This window comes from Scyliorhinus torazame, chromosome 18, assembly GCF_047496885.1.
Source record: "Scyliorhinus torazame isolate Kashiwa2021f chromosome 18, sScyTor2.1, whole genome shotgun sequence".
Taxonomy (NCBI): domain Eukaryota; kingdom Metazoa; phylum Chordata; class Chondrichthyes; order Carcharhiniformes; family Scyliorhinidae; genus Scyliorhinus; species Scyliorhinus torazame.
The window spans coordinates 141,797,348-141,817,189 of NC_092724.1; the positions used below are offsets into that span (position 1 = coordinate 141,797,348).

The 19,842-nt window shown below is 47.4% G+C and overlaps 1 protein-coding gene across 6 annotated transcripts in view; it reads right to left on the minus strand.

Moving 5' to 3' along the window:
• The window catches only part of wipi1 (WD repeat domain, phosphoinositide interacting 1), a 124,900-nt gene that overhangs the window by 43,816 nt on the left and 61,242 nt on the right, over window positions 1-19,842 (minus strand). For 5 of the 6 annotated variants that reach the window (XM_072483519.1, XM_072483517.1, XM_072483518.1 and 2 more), the window contains exons 4-8: window positions 19,570-19,666; window positions 16,998-17,095; window positions 15,614-15,706; window positions 12,714-12,784; window positions 8,220-8,327 (exon numbers count right to left, since the gene is read on the minus strand). In XM_072483519.1, coding sequence (XP_072339620.1) covers window positions 8,220-8,327; window positions 12,714-12,784; window positions 15,614-15,706; window positions 16,998-17,095; window positions 19,570-19,666 — 467 coding nt within the window. The remainder of the gene's footprint in view (window positions 1-8,219; window positions 8,328-12,713; window positions 12,785-15,613; window positions 15,707-16,997; window positions 17,096-19,569; window positions 19,667-19,842) is intronic. The other variant, XM_072483521.1, reaches the window with a different exon arrangement.

The following is a 19,842-nucleotide window of genomic DNA, read 5'->3' on the forward strand; positions in this document are numbered from 1 at the left end:
AGCTGCAGTCTGCCACAGAAGGTGTAATGTTGTTCTCTCTGCCATGTAAAGACTATCTCTTGATCATTTGATGAATTCAGAGTGATAACTGTTCTCAGTAGTGAATTTAAACCTGATGTGCTTCTATTAAAAGTTTTTTTTTATATGTCTTATGGATGTTGAAAGTAAAGTAAGGATTACTTAGTGTTGTATTCTTTGGGGGTTGTATTTGAATTGATGGTTGCTAAGATGTTCACTGTATGTTTTTAAAAGGTTAATTTGAGTTCATAGAATAAACATTGTTTTGCTTTAGCAAAATACTGTTAGATGACTGCTGCACCACACCTGTAGAGTGGGCCATGTGCTCCCCATACCACAATCTATTGTCTGGTTTAGCTACCATCACTATGCGTGAGCTCCATTGGCTGCAACCCACTTCAATTATGCCATTTTTAAGCATACTCTCAATCTCTTTGTTAACCTATGCCAATTTAAAAGTTGTGGGTCAGGTGAACTCCATGATATACTTTGGGGTTCTCTAAACCCTGGCCCATAACACTCAAAAATATCTTTGGTTTTGAGATAGGTGAGAGGCTGTCCTGGGCACACTTCAAAAATTCTTCCCCCCCTCTTCCCTTCCGTTGGTTACAATTACATACACTATATTAGGACAATTTACATCCCCCACCATCACTATTCTTTGCACCAGTTACTAATTTCCCTATAAATTTGCTCCTCTATATCCTACCCACCAATGGTGGCCTACAGAATATATACAGTAGTGTAAGGCTACCTCTAATGTTTCTTAACATAAGCCAAATAGATTCTGTCCTGGACACCTCTAGAGCATCCTCGCTCTCTCCATACTGTAATACTCTCTTTAATAAATACTACCAACCCTCCTTCCTTTCTTTCCTTCCCATCCTTCTCGGTTGCAGGCATATTTAGTGCCCAATTCTGCCCTTTTTTGGAATGATGACAAAAGATCCTCATGTAACAATATGTAACTGCAGCTCACCAACCTTGCCTGTGCATTTACACACATGCACTGCAAGCCTATCTTAGACCTTTTTGTATTGCCTTAGTTTGATCCCTCCAAATACTGTACAATTTCTTACTCGAATGCTATCTCTCTCCCCCAATCCTTTTTGCACCTTATTTCCCCTTTCTAATGTTACATCGTGGTGTCCAATTCCATCCTCCTATTTAAGATAATTAACAAAGAACCAGGGAGCAAAGGAAGAGATTTACTTTTACTCAGCAAGACTGTGTCTGAAATGGTCACGGACGCAGGTTGAACAGTAATTCTCGAAAAGGATTGCAAAAAATTGCAAGGTATAAGAATAGTTCAGAGGAATGGAAGCAGTTTGGCAGCTTTCAAAAAGCCAGGACTGGCAAGAAAGGCCATTTGGTCTCTTTCTTTGTGCTTAAGATTCTTATGATCCAATTATTCCCTTTGCCCCAAAGGTAAATAGTTCTGATTGTTGTTTTGTTTTTAAAAAAATATATTTATTAAGAATTTTAACACAGTTTTTCCACCTTACAAACAACCCCCCCCCCCCCCCCGCGTAACAAAAAGAAAAAAAAAAGCACACATAGCAAGACATGAACATGGTAAATCGATATGATACAGAGCTTTGTACATTGGATTCCTCCCGTACATGTCAGTTTTCCAGATCCTTCATGTATTTTCTTGCTCAAATACCCCCCAAATAAACCCCCCTTCCCCCTCCTTCCCCCCCCCCCCCCCCCCCATGCAAGACATCCCCCCCTCCCCCCCCCCCCCCGGGTTCCTGTTGCTGCTGACCGACCTTCCTCTAACGCTCCGCGAGATGGTCTAGGAACGGTTGCCACCGCCTGTAGAACCCCTGCACAGACCCTCTCAGGGCAAACTTTATCCTCTCCAACTTGATAAACCCCTGCCATATCGTTTATCCAGCCCTCCACACTGGGGGGCTTCGCCTCCTTCCACATTAGCAAGATCCTTCGCCGGGCTACTAGGGACGCAAAGGCCAGAATACCGGCCTCTTTCGCCTCCTGTACTCCCGGCTCGTCCACTACTCCAAATATTGCTAGCCCCCAGCTTGGCTTGACCCGGACTTTTACCACCTTAGATACTGTTCCCGCAACTCACCTCCAGAACCCCTCCAGTGCCGGGCATGGCCAAAACATATGGACATGGTTCGCCGGAATTCCTGAACACCTCCCACATCTGTCCTCCACCCCAAAGAACACCCCAAAGAACCTACTCAGCCTCGCCCCCGTCATATGCGCTCTGTGAACTACCTTAAACTGTATCAGGCTAAGCCTGGCACACGAGGAAGAGGAATTAACCCTACTTAGGGCATCAGCCCACAGCCCCTCCTCAATCTCCTCCCCCAGCTCCTCTTCCCATTTACCTTTCAGCTCCTCTGCCAAAGCCTCCCCCTCTTCTTTCTTCTCCTGGTATATCACCGCACCTTGCCCTCCCCGACCCATACACCCGAGATCACCCTGTCTTGAATCTCCTGTGCCGGGAGCAACAGGAATTCCCTCACCTGACGCCTCACAAACGCCCTCACCTGCATGTATCTGAAGGCATTTCCCGGGGGTAGCCCAAACTTCTCCTCCAGTGCCCCTAGGCTCTCAAACTTCCCATCAATGAACAGGTCCCCCATTCTTCTAATCCCTGCTCGATGCCAGCTCTGAAACCCCCCGTCCATCCTTCCTGGGACAAACCGATGGTTACCCCTGATCGGGGTCCACACCGAGGCTCCCACCGCACCCCTGTGCCGTCTCCACTGGCCCCAGATCTTTAGCGTTGCCGCCACCACCGGACTCGTGGTGTACTTTGTCGGCGAGAGCGGCAGCGGTCCCGTCACCAGCGCCCCCAGGCTCATTTCTTTGCAGGACGACATCTCCATCCTCTTCCATGCCGCCCCTTCTCCCTCCATCACCCACTTACGGATCATCGCCACATTGGCTGCCCAGTAGTAGCCACCTAGATTCGGCAACGCCAACCCTCCTCTGTCCCTACTGCGCTCCAGAAACCCCCTCCTTACCCTCGGGGTCTTATTCGCCCACACAAAACCCATAATACTCCTGCCTACCCTCTTAAAAAAGGCCTTGGTGATTACAATTGGAAGGCACTGGAACACAAAAAGAAAACTCGGGAGGACCACCATTTTGACCGACTGCACTCTACCCGCTAGCGAGAGCGGCAACATGTCCCATCGTTTGAAGTCCTCCTCCATCTGCTCCACCAGCCTCGTCAGATTAAGTTTATGTAGGGCCCCCCAACTCCTAGCTATTTGGATCCCCAAGTACCGAAAGCTCCTTTCCGCCCTCCTCAACGGTAGATCGTCTATCGCCCTTTCCTGGTCTCCTGACTGTACTACAAAAAGCTCACTCTTCCCTACATTAAGCTTATAGCCCGAAAAATCCCCGAACTCCCTTAGAGTCTGCATGACCTCCATCATCCCCTCCACTGGATCCGCCACATACAGCAACAGGTCGTCTGCGTAAAGCGACACTCGATGCTCCTCTCCCCCTCGGACCACCCCCCTCCATTTCCTAGACTCCCTTAATGACATGGCCAAGGGTTCAATTGCTAATGCAAACAACAGGGGGGACAGGGGGCACCCCTGCCTCGTCCCACGATACAGCCGGAAATACTCCGACCTCCGCCGATTCGTAACTACACTCGCCACCGGGGCTCTGTATAGGAGCTTAACCCAACTAATAAACCCTCCCCCGAACCCAAACCTCCGCAGCACTTCCCAGAGGTACTCCCACTCTACTCGGTCAAAGGCCTTCTCCGCGTCCTTAACCGCCACTATCTCCGCCTCTCCCGCCATCGATGGCATCATTATCACGTTTTGGAGCCGCCGCACATTGGTGTTTAGATGCCTGCCCTTTACAAATCCCGTCTGGTCCTCGTGAATCACCCTCGGGACACAGTCCTCGATCCTCGTAGCCAGCATTTTTGCCAACAACTTCGCATCCACGTTGAGGAGCGAGATCGGCCTGTACGACCCACATTGCAGTGGGTCCTTGTCCCGCTTCAGGATCAAAGAGATCGTCGCCTCAGACATTGTCTGGGGCAGGGTCCCTCCCTCCCTTGCCTCATTAAAAGTCCTCACTAGCAACGGGGCTAACAGGTCTACGTACATCCTATAGAACTCAACCGGGAACCCATCCGGTCCCAGGGCCTTCCCTACCTGCATACACCCCAGACCTTTGGTCAGCTCCTCCAACCCAATTGGTGCCCCCAAACCAGCCACCTCCTGCTCCTCCACCCTCGGGAACCTCAGTTGGTCCAAGAATCGTCGCATCCCCTCTTCCCCCGCTGGGGGCTGGGACCTGTACAGCTCCTCATAGAAGGCCTTGAATGCCTCATTTACTTTCATCGCACTCCGCACCGTAGCTCCCCTTCCATCCTTGACTCCACCTATCTCCCTCGCTGCCATCCTCTTACGGAGCTGGTGTGCCAGCATCCGGCTTGCCTTCTCCCCATACTCATACGTCGCCCCCTGTGCTTTCCTCCACTGTGCCTCTGCTTTCCCTGTAGTCAACAGGTCGAACTCCATCTGGAGATTTCGCCTTTCCCTAAGTATCTCTGCGTATCTCCTGTCCACTCTTAAAATCTCCCCCACTAACCTCTCCCTTTCCCAACCCTCTATCTTCTCCCTATGAGCCCTGATGGAGATTAGCTCTCCCCTGACCACCGCCTTCAGCACCTCCCATACCACCCCCACCTGCACCTCCCCGTTGTCGTTGGCCTCTAAGTACCTTTCAATGCACCCCCTCACCCTCCCACACACCGCCTCATCTGCTAGCAGTCCCACATCCAACCGCCACAACGGGCGTTGGTCCCTCTCCTCTCCCAACTCCAGTTCCACCCAGTGCGGGGCGTGATCTGAAATGGCTATGGCCGAATACTCCGTTCACTCCACTTTCGGGATCAGCGCCCTGCCCAAAACAAAAAAAACTATCCGGGAGTCGGCTTTGTGCACGTGGGAGAAAAAAGAAAATTCCCTGGCCTGCGGCCTGGCAAACCTCCACGGATCCACTCCCCCCATCTGGTCCATAAACCCCCTAAGCATCTTGGCCGCAGCCGGCCTCTTTCCGGTCCTTGATCTGGAGCGATCCAGTGCTGGGTCCAACACCGTATTAAAATCCCGACCCATTATCAAGCTTCCTACCTCCAGGTCTGGAATGCGCCCCAACATACGCTTAATGAATCCAGCATCATCCCAGTTCGGGGCGTATACATTTACCAATACCACCCATGTCCCCTGCAACTTACCTCTCACCATCACGTATCGACCTCCATTGTCCACTACAATATTCTTTGCCTCAAACGACACCCGCTTCGCCACCAATATTGCCACCCCTCTGTTCTTCGCATCCAGCCCCGAATGGAATACCTGTCCTACCCATCCCTTTCTTAACCTGACCTGGTCTGCCACCTTCAAATGTGTCTCCTGGAGCATGACCACGTCTGCCTTCAGTCCCTTTAAGTGCGCGAACACTCGGGCCCTCTTTACCGGCCCATTCAGGCCCCTCACATTCCACATTATCAGCCGGATTGGGGGGGCCTCCTCCTCCTCCTCCTCCCCTCCCCTCCTCCCGACGAGCCATCACCTTTTCTAGGCCAGTCCCGTGCCCGCGCCGCCCCCACCCTCCAGTCCCCCAGACGGGGGACCCCCGCCCCGACCACCTCTTCTGTGTCCAATTCCCCCTCGGCCAGTGCAGCAGCAACCCTATTTCCCCCCCCCCCCCCTCCCCCGCTAGACCCGTGTCTAGCTCTTTTGCTCCCCCCATAACACTCCCGTAAGTCAGCTGACTCCTGCTGACCCCGGCTTTCCCCGCGGTCCCATTGACCCCCCCGTGTGGGAATCTCCCCTCCCCAGCAATCAGTGTGCGCTCCTCCAGTCCGTCCCCCCCCCCCTCCGTCCTTCCCTCGTGCGGGAAAAAGCCCGCGCTTTCCTAAGCCTGCCCCGCCCCCTCTGGCGCAGCTCCTGTCGCGGCCTTATCTCATTTCCCCCCTCCCCGAGCCTCCCCTCCCTCCAGCACCGGCGCCCACTGTCTCGCACAGTCTTCTCACCCGGTCCCTTTCCCCATCCCCATCCATCAACATTTCCTGCACGTGATTAACACCCTGTGTACAACAAACATCGAACATCCCCCCCACCCTCACAAACCCTCAGTTTGAGTCCAACTTTTCAGTTTGGATAAAGGTCCAAGCCTCCTCAGGCGTTTCAAAATAGTGATGTTGATCCTTGAATGTGACCCACAATCGCGCTGGCTGCAGCATTCCGAATCTCACTCCCTTCCGATGCTGCACCGCCTTGGCCCGGTTGAAACCCGCTCTCTTCTTTGCCACCTCCGTGCTCCAGTCCGGGTAGATTCGGATCTCCGCATTCTCCCAGCTGCTGCTCTGCTCTTTCTGGGCCCATTTCAAGACCCCCTCTCTGGCCATGAAACGGTGAAACCTCACCACAATCGCCCTTGGCGGCTCGTTAGCCTTGGGCCTCCTCGCCAGCACCCGATGTGCCCCATCCAGCACCAGAGGCCTCGGAGGGGCCTCCGCGCCCATCATCGACTCGAGCATCGTGCTCGCATATGCCCCGGCATCGGCCCCCTCCACTCCTTCAGGGAGACCCAGGATCCGAAGATTCTTTCTCCTCGACCTGTTCTCCAGGTCTTCGAATCTTCCCGCCCACTTTTTGTGCAGCGCCTCGTGCGCCTCCACTCTCACCGCCAGGCCCAAGAGCTCGTCCTCATTCTCATTAACGTTTTTCTGCACCTCCTGGATCTTTACCTCGTGGGCCTTCTGGGTCATCCCTAATCCTTCAATCGCCGACAGCATAGGCGCCAGCATCTCTTTCCGCAGCTCCTCAAAACAGCGCTTAATAAACTCCTGCAGCTCCGGCCCGCATTCCACTTTATCTCCGGCCGCCGCCATCTTGTTTTTCTTCCCTCGATTCTCCAACGCCGCCTTTTTGGCCGTTTCACTTCTTGTCCGTTACATATACAGTGAAGGGGGACCTTGCTCTCACCTTCCCACACGGGACATCTTCGAAAAATTCCCGATGGGGCTCCTCTGGAGAGCCCAAAAGTCCGTAATCGCCGGGGAGCTGCCGAATCGTGCGGCTTAGCTCCGCATCGCCGCAACCGGAAGTCAATAGTTGTGATTGTTGATGGATCTCTGGTATCTTGCCCAAATCTCTACAATCACAACAATGGACATGTAGATGGATCCAACACAGACAAACCCAATCCTTTCCTTGCCGATTGTCTCTATCCATTGTCAACATATGCACACACACAGTCAACAGGATGATTATGTAATAAGGTGGTCCTTTGCTTCTGCGTGTGAAAGGGGAGTCTATCATGCAACAAAGAATCCCCACAGTGCAGGAAGCGGCCATTCGGCCCACCGAGTCTGCACCGGCCCTCAAAAGAGCACTCTACGTAGGCCATCGCTCCTGCCCTATGCCCGTAACCTCATAACCCCACCTAACCTACACATCCCTGGAGGGAAAACCGGAGCACCTGGGAGGAAACCCATGCAGACATCGGCAAACTTGCAAACTCCACACCGACAGTCACCCAAGTCCAGAATTGCACCTGGACTCCTGGCACCGTGAGAGAGCAATGCTAACCATTTTTCCAACTTGCCACCCCTATATAGACAGTAAGGCACCTCACAGCCACGTAAAGAGAATGCAATTGCTGATGAAGATGGTCCTCTCCTGATTATTGGCGGGCTGATTCAATACAGATCTAACTCACATATTGCCAGTGTTGAGCAACATATTTAGCAAACAATTACTCTCGCAGGAACATAGGCAAAATAACTCAAGACTCAGATGGGGTTGCCGAGAGTTCATTTTTGCTTGATATTTCTATTTTTGCTTAATCTTTCTATTAAGTAAATTCACATTAATTCCCTCAATACTTATGCTAGCATTTTCTTGAATAAAGTGGGCAGATACCCAGACTGACTATTTATACAGTCTGATGCAAATCTCTCTTTCTGTACTAAGATTGAGAGGCACGGAATCTGGAGACATGGTGTAAACAAGATGACAGAGTGAATGAGTCAGGTATAAACTATCTGAACTTATGTAGCAAAGCCTATGCTGAAATAACAACTTTTATCAGTCTGGGCTTTGGTCTTCACCAGCCCGACAGGAAGTAACATGAATGTTTAGTTCATTCTTAGCATGCAACATATTGAGCGACTACTGTACCTCTGGCTGGGCTGTTCAAGTTTGAAGATGTGAACAGTTTCTGTATTGCTTGATGCTGAAAGGAACTGAGAGTCTCTGCTAAAAGCCAGGGATCCAATATTTACGTACCTATTGCAGAAGAAAAATTTACACGGATCATCGGTTAAAGATAAAAGGCATGAAACAACGCCAGCTTCAAAATATCCTTTCCCCAAAATACCTGGGGCAGAAAGTGAAAGTTCCATGATTCCTGAATGAACATAAATACTTAGGGTACAATCTATGGGTTTCCATGCATTAGTAATACCTTTCTGGTATCGAGGCCATATTGAATCTCCCGTTCATCCCTTTATATTACCGAGTGGTCTATCTCTGGATATTCCACAGATTCCATGGAGGCTATACCCATTCCACCTTCATAAACCCCAGTGGAATCTTGTTTTTCCATTCTCCCTGGCCCTCGCTGGTTACGTAACAAGGTTGCTGCCCTGCACTGCAATACATTTCAGTTTAATTAGTGGACTTCCCTGCCATATCGTCCCATCGGAGGGGTTTACAGCTGGTTTTCAAAGTCTGGGAACCAGGTGAAAGAAACCCACTTGGGGCACACAGGTAAGGTACAGCTCCTTCGGGGGGGGGCATGGCCAGGCAGTACCCAGGCACTGTCCCCTGGCAAAGCCCTGGGACCACAAGGTGGGCGTCTTTGGAGCTCTATTGGAGGAGGGGGTCCAGGAAGATCGGGGGGGGGGGCATTTTTCCCGGCTGCAGGTTTTTGCTGGCCCCACCATGTCAGCGTGATGGCATTGGCTTATACCTTCAGCTCTTCTTTGATCACAGATTGCGTGATTTTCTGAAGCGAAAACCAGACCGTACAGCCTGCGAACTACGTGCTGGCTTCCTCGCCTCGTCCAGCAATCTTGTGCGGAGTGTGGAAAACTCCACCATGTTGGCTGAGGCCCAGCAAAGGTTCTAGAAGCTCCAAAAATCAGAGTAACATAGTAAATAGTAGGTCATTTGGTCCTTCAAGCCTGCCCCACCTTTCAATGAGAATTATGGCTGATCTGTGGCCTAACTTCTTTTGCCTGCCTTTGGCCCATATTCCTTAATATCTTTGCTTAACAAAAATGTATCTATTTGAAATTTAAAATTAACAAAATTAAGAACTACATCTCTAAATCCTTTGAGATCCCTCCGCATTGCTCTAAACTCAGCGAATATAACCTTTACCCACATAATCTCTCCTAGGGCGTCAGTCCTGCCGACCCAGAAATCAGTCTGGTAAATCTTCACTGAACTCCCGCTATAGCAAGAGCATCCTTCCTTCGATAAGGAGACCAAAACTGCACACAATATTCCAAGTGTGGCCTCACCAAGGCCCTGTATAATTGCAGCAAGACATCCCTGCGTATGTGCTCATATCATCGCGCTATGCAGCCAACCTACAATTTGCCTTCTTTACCGCCTGCTGACCTGCATGCTTACTTTCAGCGACTATTGCACATTCCCCTCTTTCAATTAGCAGCCATTCAGCTAATTTGCCTTTCCTGCTTTTGCTACCAAAGTGGATAACCCCACATTTATCCTCATTATACTGCATCTACCATGCATTTGCCCACTCACTCAACTTATCCAAATCACACTGAAGCATCTCTGCATCCACCTCACAGCTCACCCTTCACCCAAGTTTTCATTATCTGCAAATCACATTTAGTTCCCTCATCTAAATCATTAATTTATATTGTGAATAGTTGGGATCCTTGCACTAGTCATTGCCTGCCATTTGGAAAACGCCCATTTATGCTTTCTCTTTGTTTCCCCTTTGCCAACAAATTTTCTATCCCATCTCAATACACTAAAGTCCCATGCGCTTTAATTTTACACGCTAATCTCTGTTGTGGAACTTTGTTGAGAGCCTTTTGAAAGTCCAAACCCAATGCGTGACATCCTCAAAGTATTCCAGTAGATTTGTCAGGCATGATTTCTCTTTCTTAAATCCGTGCCGACTCTGTTTGATCCTGCCACTGGTTTCCAAGTGCTCTGCTATTAAATCCTTTATAATGGACTCTAGCATTTTCCGCACTATGGAAGTCAGGCTTACTGGTCTATAAGTCCCTGTTTTCTCTCTACCTGCCTTTTTAAATATTGGGGTTACATTAGCTACCCTCCAATCTGTAGGAATTGTTCCAGGGACTATTGAATGTTGGAGTATAACCACCAATGCATCCACTATTTCTCGGGCCACTCTGGGATGTAGATTATCAAGGCCTGTGAATCTATTGGCCTTCAATTCCATCAATTTCCCAACACCATTTCCCGACTAATACCGATTTCCTTTGTTTCCTCCCTCTCACTAAACCCTGTGTTTTCCCAACATTTCTGGTACGTGTGGTAACAGTTTGTACTGGTCCTACCTCCCACAGAATCGGTCCCAATATCCCAGGAATCTCACATCTTCCCGTTCACGCCATCCCTTCAGCCACGTACGTATTCATCTGATAGATCCTGCTTTTTCTGCTCTGACTAGCACGTGGCACTGGTAGTAATCCTAAAATCACCACCTTTGAGGTCCGACTTTTCAACTTACTTTCCAACTACCTATATTCTGCTTTTAGGACCTCATCCTTTTTACACCTGTGTCATCTTTTACCAATGTGTACCACAACCACTGGCCTTCCACCTTCCACCGCCAGAATGTTCTGTAGCCACTCAGGCATCCTCGATCCTAGCACCATCCTGGAGTCTGGTTTGCTGCCACAGAAACACCTATTTATTCCCCTTACAATTGAATCCCCTATAACTATCGCATTCCCATACTTTTTACTCCTCTTTTTACTTCCCTGTGCAGCAGAGCCAACTGTGGTGCAACAAATTTGGCTGTTGCTGTTTTCCTCCAACAGTATCCGAAGTTGTATAGCGTCTTTTCAGATAATGGCCACAGGAGATTCCTACACTGTTTGCTTAGTCCTCTTGCTCGGTCTGTGGTCAGCCATTCCTTTCCTGCCGGTGGAGGCCTAGCCTATAATTTGATCTCCTCTCTCTATACATGCAATCAACGATACACTCTACCTCATGGATGCTCCAGCGTCCCCAGCCACCACTCCAACTCCAAACCTGAGGCTTCAGGGAGCTGCAGCTGGAGATACATTCTGTACACATACTGGCCCCGGGCACTAGAAATGTTCCTAGATTCCCACATAGTACAGGTGGAGCACACCCCGGCTTTAAGGTCCCCTGCCATGACTTACTACTTTAAATTAAGGCTTTAGGAAGATACTTAAAATCAAATAATATCAATTACTTTAGGGCCTTTCTTCTCCGGTCCTTGTTACGATAGAATATAATGCTTACAAACTATAGACCACAAAATGTGGACCGTTCAAGTGGTAAAAGTAGTAAATACCTATCTGACTGTACTCACCCAATCAGCTGCTTCCACTTGCCCCACGTCACTTTGAATCCTGACATCACCTAAGTCACACTCTTTCTCTAACTCTTATTTCTCCGGCTGCACTCTCAGTCTCACTCTTTCTTGTGCTCTTTTTCTCCCCTGGCTCGTTTTGCAGTCTCACTCCCTCTCCTCCCCCCCCCCCCCCTGCTCGAGGTCTCACTCTTTCTTGCGCTCTTTTATCTCCCCAGCTTCACTCTCCTACGGTGATTGATTATCTTTTGAAATGTTCCCAGGTTGCTCTCTTAGTAGAAATTTTACAACCTTTTTTCAAAAAAAACAAGCCTTTGAGATCAGACTGGGTGGGCCTCGAGGTGCCAGAGGGGGTCTAGAGATGCCTGTGGGTGGGCCCCGCACCAATATCGGCCAGATGTCACAGATATGCTTCTCTAGAAGGTGAGGGTAGTGGTGGTCACTCAACAACAATGTTTGCTAGATTTACCAAACCCCGGAGCACTGAGGTCAACAGTGGCAACCCTACAGGGATCCTCAGGTGAGATGAGCTAATGCAGCACAAACCAGGCATCAAAGCTATAAATTTCTCTGGTTTGTCCGTTTCAGAAATTATATCCAGTCGGTAGCTGAGTCACCAAAAGAGTCAGACCCATTCCACAGCAAACAATTACTTCCTACTGATCCAAAATCCGATATGGGATATAGATAGCATTGAGACCTTTCCATCCTGGAAGCATTCACCAGAAGAACCTTGAATGAAACAAAAAGCAATTTCCTTCATGCCGTAAAAGCATGCTGCTCCTTGAACAGATGGGAGGAGGTTCAAGGCTAGAATCGTTCCATGTCACAAATTCCTCACCTCAGGGAGGCAGGGTTCAGACTATTCCCCGCACAAGGGAGGGATACAACTTCCGCATGCCAGCACAAAGCAGCAATGTCACAGGCCCGAGAGCCAGCCTTGTGCAAGCTCTTCCGGCCAATCATACTGTGAGGGGACTAAATCGGAACACACAAGATGGAATAAAATACATTTACGAATGGGACAAAAAGTAGACAAGAAAAATAAAATCAAACCTGTGGACACTTTACTTTTTCAAACCCATGTCTGAAATTACCTTTTCATTCCTCTCCTGAATTCATAGAGTTTCTGTCCCTCAGGCGTAGAAAAGACACGAATAACAGTACCCTGCAGAACATTCAGTGAGTGAGTGAATGAACCTCCACAATTTACAACCACATAAAGGGCAGGAGAGCAATTATCTCATTCATTCTTCAAAGCAGTCAAACATTTTAAAATCAGAAACTTTAGGCTATTTCAAACCTCCTGCAATTCTTTCCACTTTGAATCTGCAACATAACGTTACTTTCAAACTCCCATGAATTGGATCACACTTACAAATTAACAGTCCCTCTCAGCATAATTTGCGATAAATTAGTCTGACATTCACACAAGTGTCTAAAACGGGGGGGGGGGGGGGATGTAATCAGAAATGAGAGAGCAGAAGAAATGCTGAGGTTGTTAATAACATGGAAGTCTGACTGTGTGAAGTGAAATGCCAAGTTAGCAAAAACGAACATTGAGAGTTCCTGAACCTGGTTCAAATGTTTCCATAAAAAAACGGGAAATGAGAGATAAGCACCCTCTGCTATTTTTATGTGCTTTTAGCAATTATCTCACAGCAGTAACAGTACAGAACACAATCCGGAAACACAACAAAATATAAAAAGATTAAATCTTATAGCATCATAGAAGAGTTTACTCAAAATCTCATGTATTATTAGATGAAGGGCAGCACGATGGTGCAGTGGGTTAGCATTGCCGCCTCGCGGCGCCGAGGTCCCAGGTTCGATTCCGGCTCTGGGTCACTGTCCGTGTGGAGTTAGCACATTCTCCCCGTCTTTGCGTGGGTCTCATCCCCACAACCCAAAGATGTGCAGGCTAGGTGGATTGGCCACTCTAAATTGCCCCTTAATTGTAAAAAATGAATTGGGTACTCTAAATTTATTTTTAAAAGTGTATTATTGGATGAAAGTGGTAAGCTGTGTGGCACCACAGGGCTAAAATCCTGCTGCTGAATGGAAAGCTGGGACTTATAATCAAACCTATAAATTACAACAGGTAAACTTTTCGTCAATAATAAATGGGTTCAAAAAAATTGTGCGAGTATACTGTGAAGCAGGGAGAATGGTAGAGACTGTCCAACACTTACGGGGAGACTCTCCCAACCACAGATATTGACGGGGAGGACTCTCTCCCCACTGACATTTTAACAAGAATAGTCAACCCCCCACCCCACCCCCCGATAGACTCTCCACCTGCACTCACCTGGATACCCGCCCGCCCCACCCCTGACATTCACGGGTTGACTCTGTCTCCCATAATCAAGAGTGGGATCTAACTCTCGGTGCTCCTGTGATTGGTTTCGGAGCTCTAGCACGGACTTATAGCAGGCTTTATGTGGAGATGCTGGCGTTGGACTGGGGTGGGCTCAGTAAGAAGTCTTACAACACCAGGTTAAAGTCCAACAGGTTTGTTTCGAATCACTAGCTTTCGGAGTGCATCAGGTGAATGTTATAGCAGGCTGTTCACTCAATTCATTTCCACATACTCAAAGATAGAGTGAAACCTGCAATTGACGAGGGGAAAATATTTCTGAAAATCTCTCAGAGGGGGAGGGAAATTACCTTAAAATAAAGGATTTATCGCATCGAAATTATGATTTTGGTCTATTGCTTTGAGAGGCTGTTTGATACACCCAAACAATCAGTTGGTAATAATTGTTATGGTAACGCATACAGCCACCTCTCAAAGAGAAAAATAACATCACAATGTAGCCAAGGGACACACACTTAGATAGTTGAGCAGCTACAAATAATTTTGAGGTGGAAAAAACAATAGCAAGCAGAACCTTTGAAGTAATAGTCTCTGGGTTAATCTCAGTGCCACGTGCTAGTTGCAACAGGAGGATTCAGAGCATACACATGTGTGGCTAGAGAGAATGCAGGAAGAGGGCTTTAGATTTCTGGAAATTGGCACCATTTCTGGTGAAGATAGGGCCCAAACAGACCAGATGGATTACACCTCAATAGAGGCTGGAACCAACATCCTTGTGGGGTGGTTTGCTAATGCTGTTGGGTTTGAACAAATTTGTCAGGAGAGTGGGACCAGGATGTAGCACTTAACAAGAGAACCAAGGTGCACAAAGGATTGGGAGAGTCAAATAGCATTGCAATAAGAAACAGGGAACACAATAATAGGAACAGAATAAGAGGGAATGCAATAGGTCTAAATTAGGTTTACTGTGCATACATATGAATCAATGGAATGTGGTAAATAACTTTGGTGAGTTTTATGCACAGATAGCAACGTAGTAATAATGGAGGCCTGGGCTCAAATAAAGGGCAGCACTGGGTACTAAATGTGTTTGGATACAGGTATACATGAAAGATAAGAAGGAAAGAAATGAGGAGAAGTGGCATTATTGATTAAGGAGAAAGAGGATGACCTGGAGAGGTCGAGGACAGAATTTATATGGTTGGAGTTAAGAAACAATAGTGTTTCTTATTGCAGAATACGGAGTGCATTTTATAGGCTATCACTTAGTGGGAACAATTTGGAGGAGCATATGTGTAGGCCACTACAGAAGGTGCCAAATCTATAGAGTAGTGATAATGGGGGAATGTTAATTACCCCAATTTAGACTAGAGTAGTAATCGTGCAAGGGAAGAGGGGGAAGAGAGTAACTGAAGAGTATTCAGGAGAACCATTTTCATGAGTATGTTTCGGGCATTGTTGGATCTGGTTCTGGAGATTGAGGTGATCCAAGCAGATCAGTTGTCAATAGATGAATATTTATGGAGCGGTACCATAAGGTTTAGGATAATGTGGAACAGTCAAAAAGCTAAGAGGAAAAATGCATAATTGGAAGAAGGCCATTTGTCGATAGCTGGCACAGACACTATAGGCCAGAGGGCCTCCCTCCTGTGCCGTAACTATTCTATGATTCAAAAATACCTTTTCTGAGGCACTTGCCAATTTTGAACCTGCGAAGTTGAAGGTCAATGCAGCAAGTGGACCATCGTGTGCGGGGATTACAGAAACACTGTGCTGATGGGAAGAAAATGAGCAAACATCAGCTGACATATAAAACAATCATGTCAAAAAGCTACAAGTGACAGCTAATTAAAATAAGATGGTTGGAGGTGGACAGTTTTTAGCAGGGGATTCAGTAAGTGGAGGTACTATTTCATATTGGATGCAGGTTTGCAGTAAGCAAGAATTGCTCATTTATGTAGCACCTTTTGTGATCTCAGGATGCTCCAAAGCACTAGTTACTTTAAATGTCATCGTAGCTGCAATCTATGAAAATGAGACAGGCCATTTGTCGCACAAATGATCAATGATGGGTAATCTGTCATAGTCATTCATGTTGCTTGAGGGCTGAATATTTGAGATTTCCTGCTCTTCTTTTCTTAGAACATAGAACATACAGTGCAGAAGGAGGCTATTCGACCCATTGAGTCTGCACCGACCCACAAGCCCTCATTTCCACCCTATCCCCGTAACCCAATAACCCCTCCTAACCTTTATGGACACTAAGGCCAGTTTAGCATGGCCAATCCACCTAACCTGCACGTCTTTGGACTGTGGGAGGAAACCGGAGCATCCGGAGGAAACCCACACAGACATGGGGAAAACGTGCAGACTCCACACAGACGTGTCCCAGCGGGAATTCAAACCTGGGACCCTGGCGCTGTGAAGCCACAGTGCTAGCCACTGTGCTACCGTGCTGCCCGAAATTCTCAGAATTATTTTTTACTAGATTTGGCTGAGAGTGTAGTTGAAGCTTCTTTTTCATGAATTATCAACAGAAATTGCGTGTTCAAAACTGGGGAGTGGGATTTGAACGCACAACTATCTGTCGAAGGGACAACAGTACTACCCACCGAGCCACCGCTGACACCAGACTTCATTTCATTCATAATCCCAAGAAGAGAATAGTTCAGCAGATTGCCAGCTCATGCTACAAGGTTGCTAAGTCATTCAGATGGTATGAATTTGAATCGCCGTCTCAGACATCACTGGAACTCGACTCCATTCAGTGGGCAAAGTTTTCATTGCCTTACTCAACCCAGCTTTTCTATGGAGTACTCCTTGCCATCTCTATCACATTTCAAAGTCAAGAGGAAACATCAGACCCATCCAACCCAAGATCCAACCCACATTAACTGACCGTGGTTGCAATGGGAAAGTCAATACTTAAACCACCTCGCTGCGCCAACTGGAGGTGAAGAAAGGTATTCTCATTCTCTTCCTCTCTATAAGGCTTAAAATGCTCAGTTAAAGTTGTAATACAACCATTACGGTCAACCCACTTACCCAGAAAGTACAGACTCACCAAGTTATTTGCATCATAAATCACTATTTCCCCTATTGTGGCGTTGCCAGGGTATGCCAAATACGAGTTGGAATGATTGATGGAAAGCGCACAGAGGCCTGGGAAGAACAGACAAAACAGGATGTTACAATGCTCAGCAAGTGATACGGTATCAGTGATGCTGCACCCCTGTCCTTCATGCACTCAATAGTGAACTGACGAAAGTGTAAATCTAATAGACTTAGATCATAGAATTTACTGTGCAGAGGAGGCCATTTGGCCGACGCAGACACGGGGAGAATTAAGTCAGGAGACCGGGCTCATTCACAGTGGTGAATGAATAGCTTCTGAATTGTCCGCATGGGAGAGGTAGTGCGAAAGTGTCACAGATATGTATCTACCAGTGAACAGTCATAGCAGGGTGGGGTGTGAAGCAGTCAAAGTCTTACCATCAGAGTGGAGCGAAAATGTAGGTAAAAACAAAGAATTCGCACTAACATAGAACTTGCAGTGCAAAAGGAGCCATTCGGCCCATTGAGTCTGCACCGGCCCCTTGGAAAGGGCACCCTACTGAAGCCCACGCCTCCACCATATCCCCGTAACCCCACCTAACCTTTTTGGATACGAAGGGCAATTTATCACGGCCATCCACCAAACCTGCACATCTTTGGACTGTGGGAGGAAACGGGGGCAGCCCACGCACACACAGGGAGAACGTGCAGACTCCACACAGAGGGAGAATTCATGCAGACTCCGCACAGACAGTGACCCAAGCCAGGAATCGAACCTGGGACCCTGGAGCTGTGAAGCAACTGTGCCAACCACTACTACTGTGATGCCCACACCACTATAGCACCCTCTCTATCCTTAGATATCATCAATTTGCTTCACAGCCAATTACTTTCTGAAGTGAAATCAATGCTGTGTTGTTGGCAAACTTGGCAATCAGTTTCTGCCAAGCAAGGTCCCACACACAGTGGGGAAATCAGCTAGTTCATCTATTTTAGTTTTGTATTAATCAAGCAATGAATATTTGGACAGAACACCAGGAAACGCCACTGAAAATGTTCAAATAGTGTCATGGGATTGTTTTTTACATCCACCCGCGCAGGCAGACTGGGCCAGTTTCACCTCCCTCCTGAAAGCATCGTCTACACTGCATCATTCACATGGTGAAGTGTGAGCCTAGGTTACGGTTGGGAATTTCCTCAAGAGCTGCTTCACCTCTGTAATTTCACTCAAAATGTAGCTGAAATTGCACTTCTGTTTCACATTTTCACTAACTATGGTATTAAATTATAGACATTTCACCGCAGACGGTGGTCATTCAAACCAATATGACAATAAGATCAAGCTGAGGACTCCAGTTCCTTCGTGAACCTGACTTTTGTCGGTGAATATTCTATCTTTCTCATTTGTTCTCACTTATGTGAGCATTTTGTTCTCTGTCCCTCTTGGCGAGTGTCTCTCTTTCTGGTGACAAGAATCTATTTCTGCTCGTTGGTTTCTGTGCATGTATTATTACGGGCATCTGTTTCTACCTCCATCTCCTTCCCTTCTGTCACTTCCCTCACATTAACAAAACCTCCTTCAAAGAAGAGAAAATGGCTGCCAGCTGACATATCCACACAGAGGGAAAAGCTCTAGATTCTGACAAAGCAGATACTGTAAGGGCATGCGTCATGGGCGCTCTTTTCAGTAAAACCAGGCCCGAAAGGGTTAAGAATGAAAATTATCCTCGTGGGGTAAGGAGAAGCAGGAGATTTGGGTAAGAATGCGAACAACTGCTGCTGTGGACTTCAGACACTACTGGAAAAACAGCTCTGAATTTGGATTAAACATTAGCCAGATCATTTGTGCTTCAAAATTCTCTTTTCTTTACCTTTCACGTCCATTTTTAGGCTACAATAACAATACAAAACTTCACCCATATTGTCAAACAGCAACTCGAGTCGAATTACAATCGCGCATAAAGCCACGCGCTGTTCTGTTGCTGCGTTAAATTGAACACCATTCTGGCTGTGGAAAACAGCTTTGCTTTTAAACAGATCGGTATTTTTGCCTTTATCAAAGGTACTTACAGGAAGTTTCTGCAATTTACTTTTTTTGAGAGCAATACCAAGAAGTGGCAGAGCTTTTAAAAATTTGCCATCTCCCTTCATTGGAGTAAATAAAATTCGACAAATAGCTGCTGTGAACCTCATTCAAAAACAACCGGTCGACTGTGTTAATCATTCATACGCCGATGACTGCAGCCAGAATATGTGGAATCAGTTCGGGAACAAGGGAATACGGCTTTACGGAAAGAATAAACTAGAATGTGGTACTCACTACCACGTGGACAAGCCGAGTTGAATGGCCAGATCTATCTTCAGGAAAGTCGGAGAATTGCATAGAATAAGATGTTGATGATGTCATGCAAGGTGGTTCGCGAGGAGCAGAAAAACCAGGACAGACCAGTTGGGCTTCCACGTTGTATATTTTGTGTAATTCTCTCATTTTCATGCTATTGTGCCACAGCAGTGACACAAAGGAACCGTCTGGAATTTTGAGTCCAGGTTTACGTCAGTGATTTCGAACAATTTTCACCCACCTGTGCGGTTTGGTGGTATATCTTGAATGGTTTTCAGTAACTTCAAATCCTTGATGTTATGAATGTAAATGGCTTCCTCGAGACAAACGATCAACCTCTGTAGTGGGGGGAAAACAAAGGTTAAATATAACCGAGGAGCTGAGATAATGGTTGGCCTTGATTAGCACATGTAAAAACAAAGCAGCATTTTGTTTAAGATTGCGCTTTTGAACAAAGTGATCAACTGGCATCACTGAACCTACATGTGGCGATCTGCTGAATGATACTCATTCA